This window comes from Clupea harengus, chromosome 5 (genome assembly GCF_900700415.2).
Source record: "Clupea harengus chromosome 5, Ch_v2.0.2, whole genome shotgun sequence".
Lineage (NCBI taxonomy): Eukaryota > Metazoa > Chordata > Actinopteri > Clupeiformes > Clupeidae > Clupea > Clupea harengus.
The window spans coordinates 2,560,842-2,580,787 of record NC_045156.1 but is presented as its reverse complement, the minus strand read 5'-3'; the positions used below and the strand labels follow the sequence as shown (position 1 = coordinate 2,580,787).

The 19,946-nt window shown below is 41.7% G+C and overlaps 2 protein-coding genes across 2 annotated transcripts; one reads left to right on the top strand and one right to left on the bottom strand.

Moving 5' to 3' along the window:
* The first annotated feature begins 1,410 nt into the window (after positions 1-1,410).
* kctd20 (potassium channel tetramerization domain containing 20) lies at positions 1,411-6,065 on the top strand. Its single transcript, XM_031567304.2, has 7 exons — positions 1,411-1,556; positions 2,745-2,791; positions 3,164-3,356; positions 3,558-4,102; positions 4,347-4,544; positions 4,851-4,961; positions 5,220-6,065. Exons 5-7 carry the CDS (start codon positions 4,427-4,429, stop codon positions 5,513-5,515), a joined length of 525 nt encoding a protein of 174 aa, XP_031423164.1. The 5' UTR covers positions 1,411-1,556; positions 2,745-2,791; positions 3,164-3,356; positions 3,558-4,102; positions 4,347-4,426; the 3' UTR covers positions 5,516-6,065.
* An 80-nt stretch (positions 6,066-6,145) lies between these two features.
* Positions 6,146-19,622, bottom strand: stk38b (serine/threonine kinase 38b). The gene is made up of 14 exons (XM_012827643.3): positions 19,286-19,622; positions 17,974-18,110; positions 16,692-16,743; positions 16,420-16,542; positions 16,158-16,241; positions 15,656-15,779; positions 13,372-13,526; positions 12,671-12,773; positions 12,090-12,151; positions 11,525-11,642; positions 11,079-11,202; positions 10,734-10,829; positions 9,805-9,899; positions 6,146-8,714 (listed from the first exon to the last, which is right to left on the bottom strand). The coding sequence occupies exons 2-14, from the start codon at positions 18,102-18,104 to the stop codon at positions 8,575-8,577; spliced, it is 1,407 nt and encodes a 468-aa protein (XP_012683097.1). The 5' UTR covers positions 18,105-18,110; positions 19,286-19,622; the 3' UTR covers positions 6,146-8,574.
* Between the last annotated feature and the right edge of the window lie 324 nt (positions 19,623-19,946).

Here is a 19,946-nt window from a genome sequence, read left to right as displayed (position 1 = left end):
GCCACCCTTCTGAAAGACCACCAGGGTCACGTGACTGGAGGCAGGGAACATCGTCCAATCAGCATTCAGAGAGAGGCCAGAAACTCACTCCAGTCAGACCCTCATGTCTAGACCTACGAGCTTGTGTTGTTTATTTTAGATGCATGTCTGAACGGAGGTTGATCCACCTGTAAATGACAAGCAAACACCTGAGGTGTTGTGGGCCCTTTTTATGGGAAACATCAGGAACACGATGTAGGGTTGGCACTGGTTGACTTAACCTTTTTTTTTAATGGGCACCACTTAATGGGCACCTCAGAGATGTTTCATGAGTTGGGCAGTTGTTAGACTGTGGCCGGAGGTAGAGAAAAAACTTGATCTCATGATTTAATGTGTAAGTATGAGATTTCATGGTTTTTGATGGTAACAGAGAGCCATAGGTACGTACTGCTCCCTTTAAATATGTGCTGTTCAAGAAATATTGTATTCTTTGAGAGCATTTTCTAGCAGAGAGATACAGAAGTAAGAATTGTGGATACCTCATAAAATGAGGCAGGTTTTATTTAAATAACTTTTGCCAGTTTTAGTCTACTACCCTTCCAATGGGTCCTAAAGTAAAGCAAGATCACATTTGAATAAATATGACTAGTCTGATGGCTGCCCTCTCTACCTGTTGGAGAGAAGTGTTTCACAAATTTAGCAGCTGAGAGCATATTCTCAAGGCAGACATAAAAGGTCACTTGTTACTTTATTTCATGTCCAATGTTTCTTTTTTCTTGTTCTTTTTTTCCTTTTGTTTGTGTAATTGTTATTTTGTGGAGAACACATTCATTGAGATAGCCTGCAATATGTTTAATCAGGACAACTTCTCATATTTTTCCTAAATATACATATGGACTGCTTTTGATATCTATGTTATTGCAAACATGTAGTATTACTGTTTGTAGATATTCCAGTCCCTATGTAACTCCAAAAGTGAGCTATTACCTTTAGCTGTGGTACATACAAACGTACTCTCAGTAGAGTCCTTTTTTCTACTCCTTCTAACAAGATGTTATTAAATTTGTGTCAGACTCTTTTCATGTCTTTTCAAAAACTAAACAGAGGTTGACAGTCTCAATGCCAACAAATGTATTTGTGTCTGCTGTCATGGGATGCAGAGAACATCAAATAAACTAATTGTCTCAAACCCACCCATAACCCATCTTCCATCATTCGCTCATGGTCACATACATACTCCAGCCTTCAGCTTTGCCAAAAGACCAAATTCTGGCGCAGCCGCCTATCAGCTCCAGGAGCGCCTGTGAGCTCTCGTAGTCCATGCCCCCACACCCACACCCTTGGCCTGGGGAGGGAGTCATTTCCTCAAGTGAGTCACATTGTTTCCTCACGTCTCTGGCTAAGTGGATTTAAGTTGCTTGATCCGCTAGTCCCTTCTGGAGCAGCCCTGCCCTCTCACAAAGCCACAGAGTGTTTCCGCCATGTTTACCTGAGGAGGAATGCTGCTGCCCAGTGCTTGCATGACTTGAGTCTTGTTGGCGAAGTTTGCTCACCAGGCTGTCTCTGTCAATGCTGAGGTAAGTTGCTGAGTTCTTAAAGTGTTTTTTTTTCTACATACAAATTCTGTAAAATAATGGAAAAGAAATGGCTTTGTAAACAGTAACTGTTGGCAGACTTCTGCTGGCTAGTTTATGTTGTGTGGTTCCAATTATGAATGCTCAGTTTAGGGACAATGTAGACTTGAAGGAAACAAATAAACAATTTAAATGTGATGTCAGTTAAATTTAAATATATGGGGAGACAAATATATGGAGAGGATGAATATTTTCATCACTGAAGAATACTGCTTTTGTGGCTAGCCGGCATTTAGATGAGATGCATTTTTATAGGTGTCTGTATGGACAAATGTCAGCACACATGACATGAATATCGCTTAAAAATGACCATCATTTTTGTCACTTTACACAGCAAAATACTTTGACATTGTTTACAACACTTCTTTTAAACTGTGTAACTAATCACAGACTGCCAATACACCTCTACAGACAGTATTGTCTCAGTATGGAAGTAAGTCATATGTTTTTTCATTTGAGAAAGAATGACTGCAAATAATTACACCCAATTTGAAATACGCAGCAATTTGAAATCTTGAGAATATTAAGACTGTTGTATAGATACTCAAGATTAGACAGAATCAGTCTGACTTCAAGTTCCACCATGCTGGTATGGAGAGGTGTCTGTCTGGTCAAGGACCCCAGAAGGAGGTTGCAGAAATGAAGGTCAAACCACTCCTCCCACCTTCCATCTTGGATTACAGGGTTGAGATGGGCACAAACTGCCTATATTACAGCCTATTCCCTTAGAGGGGAGGTCCCATTACTCAATCAGAGTAATCCAGACCTCGCAGCTTAGGGTTACGGCACATATTACTCAACGCAGCTGTGACCGGGCCCTAAGAGGCTCAGTGGACTCCTGAGTGGTGGTGGTGCTGTTGCTGGCCTCAAGGTGGCGCTCTGAGAGTGCTGAGTCCAGTGTAGCACGTGGTCCTGTATGAAGGGCACCGTAGGTGACTGCTCAAAGGCCAGGACACCCGTGGGGCTGCTGACCAAAATTAAATCAGATAGTTGGGGCAAAACACAGACACCAGTGTGCAAAGAAACCCGAAAAAATCTGCTCTGCAACTATCTGTGACGGTTATGGTTCTTCTTGGTAATCCTTCAACCTCCTCAGTATTCAGACTGTTTCTGGCTTTATGTGTCCTGTAGGTAGGGGCCATAGGAGGTGGTGAACATGACAGAGGGAAGATCATTTGGTGAGTTTCACATGGCTACTGTGTGGCAGATGTTTAATATCTGATGATATACAATATGCTATTATAACACCTGTAAATGCTTATCCTCGTTGAATCCATACATCCCTAGTGCAACTCTGCTAATGGCTTAGTGAGAGATATCCCATGTATTTAAATTATATTCCACAGTAGCAAGCAATGCATCTGTGGAGGTGATCACATGAAAAAAATCACAGAGCCTTCATAATACTCAACCAGATAGACTATGAAACCAGGGGCAGCAGAAATGTTTTATCAATTTGCGTTCATGGAGTTACCAAAACAGAAACAGGCACAGTCATTTCAGTAACCAGATTCCACTGTTGATAGTTTTGTGTCTGTTCTAATCTACAGGCAGGAGAATGTCTGAGGGTTCAGAGCTGCCTGCTCTGGCGGAAGCCAGGACAGGTGCTGAATTCCGGCTAGGAGGAGAACCCTCTCGACTCTCCACCTTGCACCACGAGCGGGTCACTCTGGTGGTGGATGGCATCCACTTTGTGGTGGATCCAGCTTTATTCACCGCTCACCCTGACACCATGCTGGGCAGGTAAAGGCCAATTGCTCGTCTACGCCACAGATTCTGTAATGAGCTAATATCATGTTGTTATTGGGCGCTGGTGTTGGTTATTTGCCCTTGATGATGTACACTGAGCAGATCAATTCAAGAAATAGAATGGGTGCTAGAAGTGCTAAACACACATGCCTCCTTTTTCTGCCATGAACTGAATGTTTTGGTTGTCATTTGCAGGATGTTTGGCCCAGCTCGTCAGCATAACTTCACTCGGCCCAATGCAAAGGGTGAATATGAGATAGTGGAGGGCATTAGTGCAAGCATTTTTCATGTAATTTTGGTAAGTGATCTAAAACTATACGTATATAAAATATGTCTCATGTCCCATATTGAAATATGAAGGAAGAACACAACAATCTTTTATAAGTAACACTACATATAAAATAGCATTTTGTGATCATTTCAAAAAATGGTTGCTCAATGTATATTTCATAGTACTGGTATACATAATCATCTGCTCATTGAACTGGAATGCATAATTATCATTACACGTCTTGGCTGAGTAATGAACCAGAGTTAGTGTTATGACCAGTGTAATTTGCAGTGTTTTATTTGGGTGGTTTGTCTAATATAGTTCTTTGCTTGTTTGCTGCTCTGTCAGGACTACTACAAAGGGGGCATCCTGCAGTGCCCAGAGGGGATTCCTGTAGCTGAACTGAGGGAGGCCTGTGACTACCTCTGCATCAACTTTGACTACAACACTGTTAGATGCCGTGACCTCAGTGAGTCTCAAGAATTAAAAGATTCCCTACAATATGAGGAGAGAAGCTTAATACATGAATATGATCAACTTGAACACAAGTATTGCTCTTGGAGTCCTTGTCAGACCACTGTGCGGCTGTCCTAAAATGAGTTACTGTACACAGATGAGCTACTGTAATACCTTTGCTGGACACAGATGATTGTTGTATTGCTGCCTGTGGAGTAGTTGTTCACTTTCCCCCTGCTCTCATGGGCTGCCTTTAGGTGCTCTGCTGCATGAGCTGTCCAATGATGGAGCTCGTCGGCAGTTTGAAGCCTACCTGGAGGAGCTGGTGGTTCCAGCCATGGTGTCCAGCGCCCAGGAGGGGGAGAGAGAGTGTCATATAGTGGTGCTCACAGATGACGACACTGTGGACTGGGACCATGACAACCCACCACCCATGGGAGAAGAGTACTCCCAGAGTAAGAATCCTACTAGGAGCTGTTAGCCTCATTAATACATTTACTTCTACCGGTAAAGTAACATCGCAGTTGTTCCAAAAATGAATAATGATCTGAATAAAACCCATACCAACTCATGAAAAATGTGCTTCCCCAACAACGTCCAAAAATATCTTGAACAGCCTATTTGGAAAGCACAATGGTTTATCTCCTTTATTTGAACATGCTAAACGTCTTAGAACAGAAGACCAACATTCCAAATAAAGTCATGATGTCATCATCTACCTTCACAACACTATTGACCCTCTGTCTCTGTGTGGTTTGCAGTCATATACAGTACCAAACTGTACCGATTCTTCAAGTACATCGAGAACAGAGATGTGGCCAAAGCCCTGCTGAAGGAGAGAGGCCTGAAGAACATACGCATCGGCATAGAAGGTGAGAACTCAGGGACAGTACTGGGAGGGGACTGGGGGATCAGTGTTACAAAACAATTTCTGTTTCAATAAAATGTTACGCTAGTGTGTGTTTTTGTAATGGGGAGTAAGAAGGAGAGCACAGTCAAACAATATTGTCCAAAGAAGATAAACCTATAAAGAAACAAATGGTCAGTTAAAAAAAATGTTTTCATTGGATCTGAATGTTTCAGAGGCCAGAAATAATGTTTACTTTGTGTTTGCTCCTCCAATATCCCAGGGTACCCCACATGTAAGGAGAAAGTGAAGCGGCGTCCAGGCGGCAGGTCAGAGGTCATTTACAACTATGTGCAGCGGCCGTTCATCCACATGTCCTGGGAGAAGGAGGAGGGCAAGAGCCGACACGTGGACTTCCAGTGCGTGCGCAGCAAGAGCGTGCCCAACCTCACCGCCACCATGGGGGAGGGGCCAACGCGCCCTGGGACCACGCCCACCCCACAGGTGGACGAACTGGATCGCCTCAACGGACCCTCTTCTCAGCCCACATCTGTGTTCATACCCAGCAATGACAGCTGAGATATCTGAAGAGGACATCTGTGTTTTTTGTTATGGATGAAACTGAGCACAATGCTGGCAGCACCACTGTCACCGTTTGATTTATTACCACGGTTGATGCGCATGCCTAGACATGCCTATCTACGCAGGGACTGCAAGCTGTTTCAGATAAAAGATTTTGTATGAAAATGTCATTGCCATGCAATTCATGTGGAGGTTCTAGGAGTTCACAGACTCACAGTATAACTACTTTAGATGAGAAAATAAGATGTGAGCCAATGTGACCAGTATCAGCTGATGCTCAGGTGTCAAGCCGGACCTCATGAGAAAAGAAAGGCCAAGAGCGGAGTACATCCTTCCTGCAGATTTCTGCAAGTCTTTTTCAGCAGACTCAACATGCATGACTTTTTTTTTATGGATATATATTTATGGGTTGTTTTATTTGTTTTGCATTCAATCCAGGGGAACAAAATTAAAACCAATGTGACATGAAATGTCAGCATAAAAGATAAAAAACAAGGCATCGAAGGATTGACTGTTTCTGCATTAAAATTGCAATGTGTGGATCCTATCTCACCAAATTACCTTCTATCCTTTCGTAGACATTCCTTAAAAGATAGAGAAAGAAAGGAGGAAAGAAAGAAACCATGCTGGTGAAAAATATGTTTATTGAACTCTGTAATGCGTATTGCTCAAGCTGGAATGGATCTATCCAGATGTTATCAAAGGCTTAGAAATGAACAGACATAAATACTTAGGTTTACACTTTGAAACCTACCCGACCACTCATGAAGCATGCAAACTCAATCCAGCAAAACACTGTCAAGATGCTTTTGGTCTAAAACTTGTGCACTCACACAAGGATAAAAGTATCAAACGATTTCAACTACAGGCCTCAGGTCAATCCAAATCACTCTCGCATACACACACACGCACACATTCGGAATGCTTTAGTGATGTTTTAGCTTCACTCGGATGGCAACAGATATAACAAAATAATTACAGTTCCTATGAGCAGTAGCTGTGGACTGAGGTCCTGTTGGCTAGGAGTCAGGTAGGGCCCTTGAACTCATGACCTTCACTGAAAAGGTCACATAAATGTCACACATCTCCCACTCAAATAACACAGATGAAATTACAAGTTGAAAGAGGAACACTGGTGATAATATGCCACATCTCAAAATATAAATACAGTGTGCCTAAATACAATACAGATACACAGTGTCATCACTTTCATCTGAAGTGCTTTTAACTTTAGAACCTAGGAAATAACATCAACACAAAATGTACATCATTCTGTGAAATGACTCTGCTCATACAGGGGTCAAAAACAAACCCAATGAAACTTTAAAACGTTGATGTGAAACAAAGTACCAAAGGGTGGGTCACAAAGATGATCACAGAAAGTCTACTGTACCTGTTTTCTGTGACAAGTACCGCTCCACCTAGTGGTGCTCTTGTGAGGGCAAAAGAGAGGCAGTGAATAACTGAAAGCAATAGTTATGAGAAAAGATGACATCCTTATGGACCACATGATCCAATACCATTCAGCTGTCCATGTAATAAGCAAAAGAGATACACAAAGCACTGATAATATATAATATTCATAAATACACCAGCTACAAAAAATGTTGAAAGTGCCTTTTAAAAAAACAGGATGAAGTTAAAACTTAAAAGATACAGAATACAACACAGAACTAGCTTGAGAATATATGAATCCCCTTAAACATGTTTTCCATATTTCCCTGATGTTTTGTCCTGAATAGTGTTCATGAACTTCACAAAACAGCTATGCTGTTTCACTCCCATGTTTTAAAAAAATACATGAAATGAGTCCAACAGTTCTCAGTGACAAAAACACATCAAGAAGAATAAACAGAGGCCCTTATAAATTCTGCATAAGTAAAGCAAGAGGCTCTCTTTTACAAGACAGGACATAATAGCACAACAGTTCAAAAGCATGTAAGAAAAAAAAAAGAAAAAAAAAGGAGTTGATTTAAAAATATATATTATTTTTATCAAAAGAGCTGCATCAGCCATGAATTGTCAACCACTTTAACTATCAAACTACCAGCATGATATTATAAAAAATATAAAACTACAGCAATAACTGTTCTTTGGGTAAAATCCAGCAATTATCAAAACTTTGCATTGCCTCAGCTTAAGGAAATATTTCACAAGTAGAAAACAATTACTTCCACTTCATGATAGTACTCTATTTACCAAAAAAACGTCTTAAGGCCATACTTGATTCACCAGTCTGGCACTACGTGCCTCCACAAGGCATATACAAACTATTCCTGGAAAAGAGGGTGGTTCTTTCCATTTTTGGCAATCTTGGATGAGCTCATCAGTCCAGAAAAAAAAACAGCAGCAGCAACAGAGTTGGAGGATTATGAGTGGAGTTTGTTCTCTGCCAGGTCTGTCTGTGGTTTCCTGTGGTGGGGCTACGAAACCAGCCTCTTCAGGGTGGAGTACAGTTCAGTGCAGCAGCCAGTTCACAACAAGAGCCTCCACACACACACACACATACGCACCCTTTTGAGAAGTCAGTCACATAGTGGCAATAAGGGAGGTGAGGGCACACACGGAGATAAAGCAATCACACAAATGCAGTAATGTAAGGAGGCCATTTGGGACACACAGTGCAAATGGAAACTCTTACACCCCAACCCACCCCACCCCACCCTATCCCCTCTCCACCCCTGCTCTCTGAAAAAATCTGGAGGAGAGAAGCTAAACAGTTATGGCAGACAGTGCCAGCCATTGTTCATTGTGCTCTCCATGCATCCCCACCGGTCCTAAGGCTTCGAGGAAAGTGGACAGAGCGAGTGGAGTCTGTGTGCTGAAACACTGACACAAGTGAACCAATAGAATCCATCCATCCCCACACTTCAGCAACAGCACAACTCGTCAAGGCATCAGCAAGTATAATCCACAAAGCTGACAGGAGGAGAGAGAGGAGGGAGTTTGGTCAAGCCATGGGTGGATTCAGGGATAGGACGGATAACCGGAGAAGAAAAAGATCCAGGGCAGGAATGGTCCGTAGAGAAAAGGAGAGGGAGGGATGGGCTTCTCCTCTATCTCTTCCCTCCCTTCATGTATGAGGGGATGGCGCCGCGGGCAGTGAGGCCTTCGAAGCGCTTGTAGGTGTAGTTGACGAAGACCCAGTCCTTGTTCTTGTAGTCTGCCTCAGAGTGGTTGCTTGAAACTACTGGAGCTAAAAGACATTGATCACAGTCAGTGTCACATTTATCAGCAAATGATAAATTAATTATTATACATTGTGCTTGCTCAAAGCACCTAGTATGAAAAAAAAAAACTTCAAAATGATTAAGTACAAGGATTTTAAAAATAGGCGCAAAAAGATATTTTATGCTTACTAATAAGAGCTTGGTAGTAATTAGATGACCAGCACACAATCACATTAAGTAGTTCTGATCTTTTTCTCTATTATGATTTAAACTGAAATGTCTCATCTTGAAGCATTAAAGAAAGTAGATTAGATTCATAGATTCACCCTCTTTATTCCTGAAAATATGTGTTTTGTGATACATGGTTTTGCACCAACAACAAATAACACATTGTTCATGGTATCTATACAGGCAGGAAATATAAATACACTTTAAAATAGACTGCTAGACTAAATTTAGACCAAACTCCACTTGTGGTGCCCATTCTGGCGCCAACGGAAACGGGCTCTGAAGTTAAACAACACAGCTTTTTAAACCAGCTGTGGCGCGTGGCTCAGTGGCAGAGTCACACGCATACAAAGTGCCATTTTTATGCTTGGAGTCTTTTTTTGCCTTTCCTTGCCACTAGTACCACTGTTGCCACTGGCACATGTAGCAACATTCCCCTTCCATTTTCTTTATAATGTATCGATTCTCAACAACATCCATTTTTTATTAATAGTTTAAATGCAAGCTTTGTGGCAGAAAGAGGTTAATTTTGTGCTGTCTTTAAACCCTGACTGCTAGATAGCAGTTGTGTTATGACTGCATTAAAACATATTTTATGCGTGTTCTTTATACTATAGCAGCTTTCTTAAATTAAATAATAATAATAAAAAAAAAAATCACAATGTATTGTCTTGCTTACGATATTGCAATATATTGAATTGTAGCCCCTGTATCATGATATGTATTGCATCACCAGATTCTTGCCAATACTGCCCTAATGATTACAAGACACAGCCTTGTAGACATATTCCATATTTCCACTGATTCCATGTCGACATCAAATGTTTATCTGAGATGAGCTACAAAGTTAGCATGAGACTGGGCACATGAAGAGGCAGTGCATCTTACCTGCAGGCTGCAGAATGTCAGACTCTGGAAAGTCGTCAAAGTTAGAAGTGTCATCAATGCTCTTGATTTCAATAGGAATGGCGGCTGGCCTCTCCCTAAAAAAATACATTTTACACACCAATTAATATAAATTATCTAAATGACTCATTTTGTAGTTCTGGGGGCGGTCCCGAAACCGCTTGGAGGGACTTGCAGTGATGGTTGATGCTTATTAGTTAAACGTGAACATGGAAAACAACAAGCGCCATTTCAAAACCAGATGTTACGCAGTGATTACAGCAAATGAATTATAGCTTATAGTTAATGTGTTGAGGTAACTGAATGAACAACAAGCAAAACGTCAGCCAAAATATAGGCTTTAATTAATCAACAGTGGTGCTGGCATCTTCCTTTCCAAAGTAATTACAGCCATGAAGCCATTTAATCAAGCATTTAGGCAACTTTATGGCAAAATGTAACTGTCAACTCGACTGTGAGGTAGGCTAATCCTAAATTATCTAATGATTCTCTACTTTAGCGGTCTAATGTTGGTGCTGCCGCTGGAGAAATATATCATTATTTTGTCATGCTCGGAATTGAAGTCACGATCGAAGAGCAAAGACTCAGCAACATATAGATCCGGTAATACCAGCACCACTGTGGAAAAGACAAGGACTGAGCAGTGGGCTGTTTCTGTAAACGTTCGAGCCACTTCTAAGTCTCGAGTTCCTGCGGTGGGAAGGTGTCTTGAACAAACACTAGAACCAGACAGTAGATAAGTGACACTAGGGAGGAGAACAGTCACCTGACACATACTTCACCTACTTTAGATGCCACAGTTTGGGTGCTGTGTGATGTCCACTGGTGTTTAAACTGTGCCTATTTCTCAGTATCAGCCATTGCTTGTCTATCTGCCAGTGATTGTGGAGATAAAAGAGAAAGAGCCGTACCTGATGTGGTCATAATCGACACCCTCAAAGAAAGGGTTCCTTTTGATCTCCTCGACACCAGGGGCACCAATGCGATGTTCCCACTCACAGCAGAATCTGTAAAATACCATGCTTTTAAAATGTGGTGTTGTTCTAATGTATATCAACATTGAGATATAAAATAATTAATGTGGCAACAGTTAAAATCTGTTGCTATGCCTTCAAGTCACATACAAATCCTGGAATGCCTATTAGGCAGCCAGTCAGATTTGATTCCTGTAAGTATCTGTTTTATGAATGCCATTAATCACTGTGTCACATTGAATTAGTCTGGCAGTAGATAAAAGGCCTGGTGCTGAAGCCAACCTGAGAATGAGGGCCTTGGCCCTCTCAGAGATGGGCACCTCAGGCGGGAACACCAGTGTCTCCTTCCAGTTCATCACCTTCTTGTAGGTCTCCTGCGGTGTCTCCGAGCAGAACGGAGGATAGCCTGTGGAGAGGGTCGCCGTGACAACACAGCAAAGCAAAACCAACCATTTAATCGGGGCGATTTGAGAGGTGTGTGCTACATGCCCACTATCGGGGTATGCATCCAGCTGGTGCAACTGACCCATAGAGACTAGCGTTCACCACTGGTGCCCAACGCCGCACCAAAACAATGCCCTGGCTTCACCAGAAATGCTGGTTATGGATTCAGCTAGGAAGCAAAAAGCTGCTTTACTGCCTTTTCAACCCCCTTTGATAAAAACTATGTAATATGTGAATGTAAAATGTAATGTGTGTAACATATGAAAATGGAATGGTGAACTTACCAATGAGCATCTCGTACATGATGACTCCGAGGCTCCACCAGTCACAGAGCTTGTTGTAGCCGGTCTGCATGAAGACCTCTGGAGCGATGTAGTCTGGGGTGCCCACTGTGGAGAAGGCCTGGTGAGACAGAGAGGTTGATCACTAAAAAGCCTTTCACATACCAATAGCAGACCAATGAAATGAAAATCAGCTAAGCTCAGAGTTTTAGTGACGTCACAGTAGAAGCACTGAGAACAAGATTATGACTTTTAAAGTCACAAAAATGGTCTCATTTATACATATATCTTTCACATACCAGTATTGTGATTGTCAGTGTATTCAAATAATCTGCTAACTACAGAATCTTACTGACTGACAACAAAAGTACTAAAGGCATGAGTATGGACTAATTTGTGTTTTCAATGTGTCTGGTAACACTGGTGCTGTGACATTAAGCCACTGAAAGTTAAACCTGGTCATTCAATGCTGCTGGTGGACTCAATATATCCCTTAAAACTCTAGACTGAATGGGAGGATCATGAGAAGCAAAAGTTGGCAAATCTGAGTCACTCCACTCCGCCTTACCAGCTGCCGACGATTCCTCTTCCAGGTCTCAGCCTTCCTCTTGGAGTTCATGTTCTGAGAGGCTATTGAGGAGGAGCAGGAGCAACAGCAAAAACACCCAGTCACAAAACAGCTTTCTCATACTTTAGATATGACCAAATGATCCCACTGTACTCTGCCTATTACCCCATTCCAGCTACTAAAAGTATGTATAATAATATACACATATGCATATATTGCACTACCACAGAACATATTCTATGCATAAACTAAGATATAACACTAACATTTACTTTACGTAAATAATAATGACATAATAGAAATAATAATAATGCTATTTTCCATTTTTGGTTAGATGCTAACTGCATTTAACTGACTTTGTACCTGCACTCTGCACAATGACAATAAAGTTGAATCTAATCTAGCAATTCTAAAGGCTACTGGTACTCTTGGAGTGATGTATCAAGAAAGAGGAGGTTTGTTTAGCTAAAAAGACTATAGTCTTCAAATCCTTTGTTGAAACCAGCCCTTTGGGAACTTCACATTTGACACTGATTCAGAGAGAAAGATGGATCATGAAGGGGGGAGACGTTGCCACATACTGAAGTCATTGGAGATGCTGTGGTTGAGATTCCGGTAGAATTCTGTACGATGGGCCTTCTTGAGTCCTGTGCACAGTCCAAAGTCTGACAGCTTGACATGACCCTAAAATAGGACATTCACAAGTAGCACTAAAATAAACAGTTGATGATTCAGTGGCTAGAGATGCTAGAGTCATCCTAAAAGGGGAGGCGAGAGATAATCCCCACCATACAGCTCATGCAGCCAATATACATTTAAAAGAGCAACACACATGTGACAGTCACACGGTATGTGTACTGTGTGTCCATATATATGTAGAGAGAGCGAGAGATTTATATATAGCTGAAACAGGATGAGTTTGTAAGAGTTGACTTCCCCAAGGAGGATGCGAGTCATGATTTCATGCAGTCTGTACTGACAGTCATTCTCAGAATCAGCTCAGAATAAGGCATAGTTTGTATGAACGCTTTCCTCACGCGCGAAACATAGGCTCCAAGCTGAAACTCTACATGACTCACAGCTGCAGCGTGGCTCGAGCCATGCTTGACTTTGTCTCACGCAGGCAGTGTGCATGGTCTAACCTGTTAACATGGGCCAGTATGAAACGGGGCTAAGCCTATGAATTTAAGTTGCATAATTAATTAATTCATTGCATTTGCATGGAAATATGACTGTTTCGCCAACTAGCTAATCCAATCCAAACACACACACACACACCAACCTTTGAGTCGAGCAGCAGGTTGTCTGGTTTGATGTCCCTGTGGATGAAACCCAGCTGGTGGATGGAGTCGATGGCCAGCACAGTCTCCCCCACGTAGAACTGAGTCTCCTCCTCCGTCAGGGTGTCCTTTTTCATCAGCAGTGTCATCATGTCACCTGTGGGGTGGCGCCATATTGCTTATCAGCTCCTTGTTTACAAACCGAAGCAAACTCTGGGCCTGTCCCAATGTCCACACTTGTTCCACACTCAAATCTTAAAGCCCCATTACGCGTAAAATAGTATTCTTTGCTACTTAGCACACCCTAAACTTGTAGCTTACTTTGACACCACTGTCGTAAATACAAATCGCACTTTGTGATCCCCTAATGGACAGTGTGCACTTGTATTTGTTGACAAGCTGAAGGATATGGAACCGGCAAAGACAATGGCAGAAGAAAAATTACAAATCTCTGTGAGCCAGGGATGACACCAATAAGGTTACAGCCTACATCGCATTCTTTCATTAATAACATTGGCAGGGATGTTAATGATGAAAAACGGGCGTGTCGACAACTTTCCAAACACAGCCAAACATCAAGCAAGCACAACACAAGACATAGCAAGACAGCTGATTAGTCTGCAAGACAGCTGATTATTTCTGACTAGTCCAACAGAAAGAAGGCCAGTACGGCTAATAAGTTATTACTGACTAGTCCAACAGAAATACAGCTAATAAGTTATTACTGACTAGTCTAACAGAAAGGCCAGTTCGGATGATAAGTTATTACTGACAAGTCCAACAGAAATACAGCTAATAAGTTATTACTGACTAGTCTAACAGAAAGAAGGCCAGTTCGGATAATAAGTTATTACTGACTAGTCCAACAGAAATACAGCTAATAAGTTATTACTGACTAGTCTAACAGAAAGAAGGCCAGTTCGGATAATAAGTTATTACTGACTAGTCCAACAGAAATACAGCTAATAAGTTATTACTGACTAGTCTAACAGAAAGAAGGCCAGTTCGGCTAATAAGTTATTACTGACTAGTCCAACAGAAATACAGCTAATAAGTTATTACTGACTAGTCTAACAGAAAGAAGGCCAGTTCGGCTAATAAGTTATTACTGACTAGTCCAACAGAAATACAGCTAATAAGTTATTACTGACTAGTCTAACAGAAAGAAGGCCAGTTCGGATAATAAGTTATTACTGACTAGTCTAACAGAAAGAAGGTCAGCTCAGCATCTGACTTGGATCCTTTTGTAACTTTTAGTCCGAGACTGACTTTTTTCGGTCTCTCGCTCTGTTACTCTCTCTTTTTCCCTTCCTCGGTTTCTTCCTCACCTCCATGCCATGATGACCATACAGAGAATACTGCGTTAGCTTCCTCTTATAGCTTGCAGATGGGTCTTGTAGTTCTCACATGAGGTCTCACGCCCTGTACCCAAAAGTTACAATACCAGGCACACCAGGCGTGCTGTGGCAGTGGCACAGACTCCATTCTCTGTATTACAAGTCAGTGTGCCACAAACATGATTTTGAAGCTGTTATTTTAATGTTAAGTTGTTACATAGGCTTTAAAGTGTGCCATCATGTTTGGCTTAAGTGTGTGCCCAACTTCTCAAATAAGCCAAAATATAGACATATGACTGCTCTAAGCGCTTACACCAAGCCTACAGGAGAGTGGTCTATGGCTGGGTGCGCTAGCCCACAATTCACCTCATGAAATACATCACCAAAGTACCATTACACTAATCCAGACCGGGGACAGGGGGAAAGGCCCTTTGCATTCAAGGTCAGAGGATAAGGATATAAAAGAAACAATTGTTGACCACTGCCTTCCAGTTCAACACATATAATATATGAATGTCTCAATTATAGAGTCCCTATTTATAATCTGTTTATAAGATGAAATCACTGTTTATAAGCCTTTAAACTTGATCATACAACCCAACAGCATTCTAGACAGTGACTCAAGCCCTGCTCATTTCCAAAAACTAACTTTCCCAGCTGAGTCAAATGCTAAAACTTTCCATAGAAAAAAAGCTGAAACCATGCAGCAGAGCCAGAGCAAGAGGGAGGAGAGACACATTTGTGTCAAAATACCAAGCTCACAACACCCACACACACTGCCCCCCCCCCCAACACACACACACACACACACACACACTAAAAATGTCAGTCCCAAACCCATACAAATTAGCCATCAGCTGACATATAAGGTAGGTACGCAATGACCGCCAAGCAGACAAACACTATACTACTCAAGACGATTTACTACCACTAAAGGCCAGACACTCACCACCTGGCAGAAACTCCATGAGCAGGTAGAGGTTCAGCTTGTCCTGGAAGCTGTAGAACATCTTGACCACCCACAAACTGTCTGCCTGCACCAGGATGTCCCTCTCGGCCCGTATATGGCCAACCTGATGGCAGAGGAAAATATTCAGTCTTTCACACCAGAGCCTGGCATGCTGAAAATTGCCAGAACTAAGATAAACTGTAGCATTTTGCATTAGATGACTGACATTCATCATGTTTTTTTCTGAATTATGCAACAACTCTGAATCATCCCTCCTCAGAAATATACTCTTTGGACCTGCAAGCAGACTGTTCAGCTCAATAGTCTACACATACAGTCTTTTAACATGCACTCATTTCATTTTTTGGTTTCAGCAGCCACCAGGAGTGGTGTGTCTCTCCAGGAACATGTGCAAATAGAGCTGGGCAAGGGTACGACACAGAGCAGACATATGACAACCATTAAACAAATATCGCCATGGCAGCACATGGCCAGCTCCCACCTGTTCCTTTTCCAGCATGTCTGCTTTGCGAAGGATTTTCATGGCATACACGTGACCCGTGTCCTTCTTCTGAACCAGGCGCACCTAAAGGGGTGAGGTTAAGAAGGGCCAGATGTTAGCAATATGTGTACACACACAAGCACGTACTTCTCAACATACATACGCAAAATCCTACAAAACATACAAACCATCCAAGTTAATCCTAATACAGGTACACACAAGACACCTACTATACACTAGCTTCAAGATTCTAAATGTGTACCTCTCCAAAAGCCCCTCGTCCAATCACTTTGAGGGACTCAAAATCATCCAGGCCCAGTCTAGTCCTCTTGAGCCGCAAGAACTCTGTCTCCTTACGAGCGTGTTCAGACCGCCTCATACGTTTCTGCAACACACACACACACGCACAACTGCACACTGAATGTTTGTGTGTATGTGTGTGTAAGTGCGCATGTGCATATAGCTGTTGCCTGTCTCAGTTTTTGCAGGTGTGTGTGTGTGTGTGCGTGTGTGTGTTTATGAGCACCCACAAACCTCCTCTTCAGGCAGCCCCTCTTCATCCATGACCTTCTCCAGCTTCTGTTGCCTGTGACACAGACATTCAATTTCATCACATCACATCACTCACCCTCCTCCCCTCTCAAAAAGCAGAAGCTGCTTTCATAATCAAGCCATCACTGGCTTGCTTAATTCCACCAGCATATCAGCAGCACAGACTATATTCTCTGTCTGGTATTTCCCCTTCAGGCCAGGCAGGCTCAACTATAAGCTGGTATTTATTCTATACCATGGTTCCTTTAAGGAAGCAGAAGCAGCCAAGCTTCGTACAGACACAAGAGACCCTGGGAAAACTCAGCTGTTCAAAGTCCCTGTATGACACACTACAATGCCCAAATAAGCCATGACTTTGTACATAGACTTCAGGAAATGGAAAAATGTCAAACAAAAACACTACTAACAAAAACATATCACTGCAGTCCTTGTTAGTAACATTAAGTATTAGTAAAAGTGCAGTTATGAGTTAGGACAGAGAGAATTACTCAATGTACACTGTAAGCCATGAATGCCATCTTCTCATTTCCTTTCATGTTGCTGAGACAATTTCTCAAAGGCTCCACTCCCTGAGTTTGCACTATAGTTGTGCAAGGGCGAGATCTTGACCAAAACTATGCTGAAAACGGACTTACTTTGAACCCCCTTTTGAAAGGGAGTAATTTAAAGATATACATGCCTACATCAAGGCCTATATGAAAACACTGCACTGAAATACTCTGACTTAGTTCCGCATTTTAGTGTCCATTCATCTTCTTTGTATAATATCTAGCTAAATCTAGACAGTTTGACTAGACAAAATGAAATACACAAAACAGGGCAGCTTAAGTGCCTCTCTGATTTGACAATGACAAACAATAGAAGACTAGTGGGAGAAAATGGCACATTGCCTGTCAGTGCAACACTAATCACTCTCCATATTAAGTAGTGCACATTGCAATGCACTGAATTGTCATCCACTTAATAACTTTCCATATACTTAAATTCCAGAATTATGTTCAATTCTGATACAGATACATGAGTGATTCATTTGTTGTTAAGCACAGGAAACATGCACAGCCAAATATTTATATTCTGTTCTGGATGTTGGTCTACCAATGGCTAGTAACTGACATTCCAGACATCAAATACCGTACATGAAGTAATATTAGGTGGATAATGACAGTGCAATACAAGTTCCCTCCTGGGTAAACAATGAAGGACAGAACGGAATTTGTGAGGGAATTTGTTTGCATTCCCCAGCTTCCTCTCATTCAGGCCATACCTCATTTCCCTCTCCTCATGCTGTGCAATCAGGTTACTGTAGAAGTTCTCCAGGGTCACCTTGGCCATGGTCACTCGCTCTTTTGTGTGGTTACTCATTGAGGATCCAGAAGTGTGACCTCTCGTTGCCATGGTTTTCTGTAAAACATAACAGCCAGGTTCAGGGTCTGAAGAAGAAGCAACTGTAGACCTACTGGACAATGATGGTCAGTTGGACTCAGAGACAGAGATGGACTTTGCGCAGATGGCAGATGTCTTTTGCTGGAATCCAAAAGAGATATATGCACTAATGAAGGCCTGTGTTTAACTCAAATGTGTGATTCACGCAGTCCTATGCACATATAAATACCGCAGCCTATCTTCACATTTTATTGACTTTAGCCGAGCAAATAAAGTGGGTGAGCAGAGTGACAAGCCAAAAAAAATGCGTTCTGTCCATGCGTCCACTTCAGCTGAACCACACGTCTTTCGGCTGAGGTGTGCACAATTCCATAAGATAGCCTACTGTCAGTCTAAGGCAATAGGCTACGAAACGTTTTAGAGACCATTTCAAGAAATCCGAACTTATGGTTTGCGGTCTGTAATTCTCAGCTGAGGACATTCAATTATCCCTAACTTTAGAAACTCCTTAAGAACAAGAATTCCGGGAGTGCACGGAATTTCAAAGCTAAAATGCTTAATGAGAACTGAATGTTATTGAGGCTTCTGTTCCTAGAAGATTGCCAAATGTCTAAATAAAATACCATGGCGCTGAACTTTTAGTGAAACCAATCTTAAAATTATGTTTTCCTCAAATATCACTGAACAAATATCTTCATCGTAAATTACTTTCAATAAAACTATAATCGAATAGCCTACCATTAGACTTCAGTGGTGCAACAAAATAAAACCAGTCCTGAACTACAAAACAAAAACAATACTTTCGATATGAAAAACCAATAGGCATCACAGGCTAGGCCTACTGCACGCAATAGTATTCAACTGATGAGCAAGCGCCACATGCCCCTACGGTAAAGTTAAACACAAAAGTAGTGTACGACGGAATAAAATATGTTCAATAAGTACATTATCTAGACGTAAAATTGCAAAAGATTAAGGCATGAAAGTTTTTAGTAGGCTGTTGAAAATACACAAATGTATCTTAACTACGGTAACTCGAAATATCTAAGCAAGAAAACAATGACTGTAATCAGAGGGCTCCACATAAACTAAAAGGAAACCACTACTCCATTTGAAGTTATACTTAAAACCTATACACCCACATGGCATAGAGAAAGCTGTAGCAACAGATCTGGTCGAATTTATAAACATACCTAATTGGTTACTTCGGTCAAGGTTTGCAACGATATGAAGGGCTCCGTATGGTGCTTTGTTCTAAGCAAAATGTCAACTAGCTACTCGAAACAGCGGATTTGCTGCCAACTTCCCACAGCAACGGTGTAACTCTGCAAACTACCACGCTACGGGGTACTTAGAAAGACCACACAGTTGTTGTATTAACTTTAATATGCCACGCACAACTACATAACGGATTTGGTATCTCCTTTAAGAAATTCACCCTCGCTAAACTTCCCTTTTTCGTGATGACGATATCCACCAGAATGACTGAAAACGCCCTCCCCACCCATCAAAGAGCCTTCCGACTAAATCGGCTGAAGTTCAACCTGTGTCCGTGGGAGTAATACAATACTACAAAGACCTACATTGATTACTAGGCCTGTAGCCTATTATTAACTTCTTTATAATGGACTGACACATAAAACAAGATCATCATTTTATTTCACAGAGTAATTACAGTAAAATATCTGTCTGTGATGACGGCTCAAATGTGTCTTGGGTTCAAATTCAAACAGACAACAGGTTGTCTATTAGGCGTGTAGAAATAAAAGAAAGCGGTGGAAAGAGGAGAACGAAATGACGGTCTCAAGATATAATCACTGTCTGTTTTGAAATTGGTGGCCATATACTCTTTCT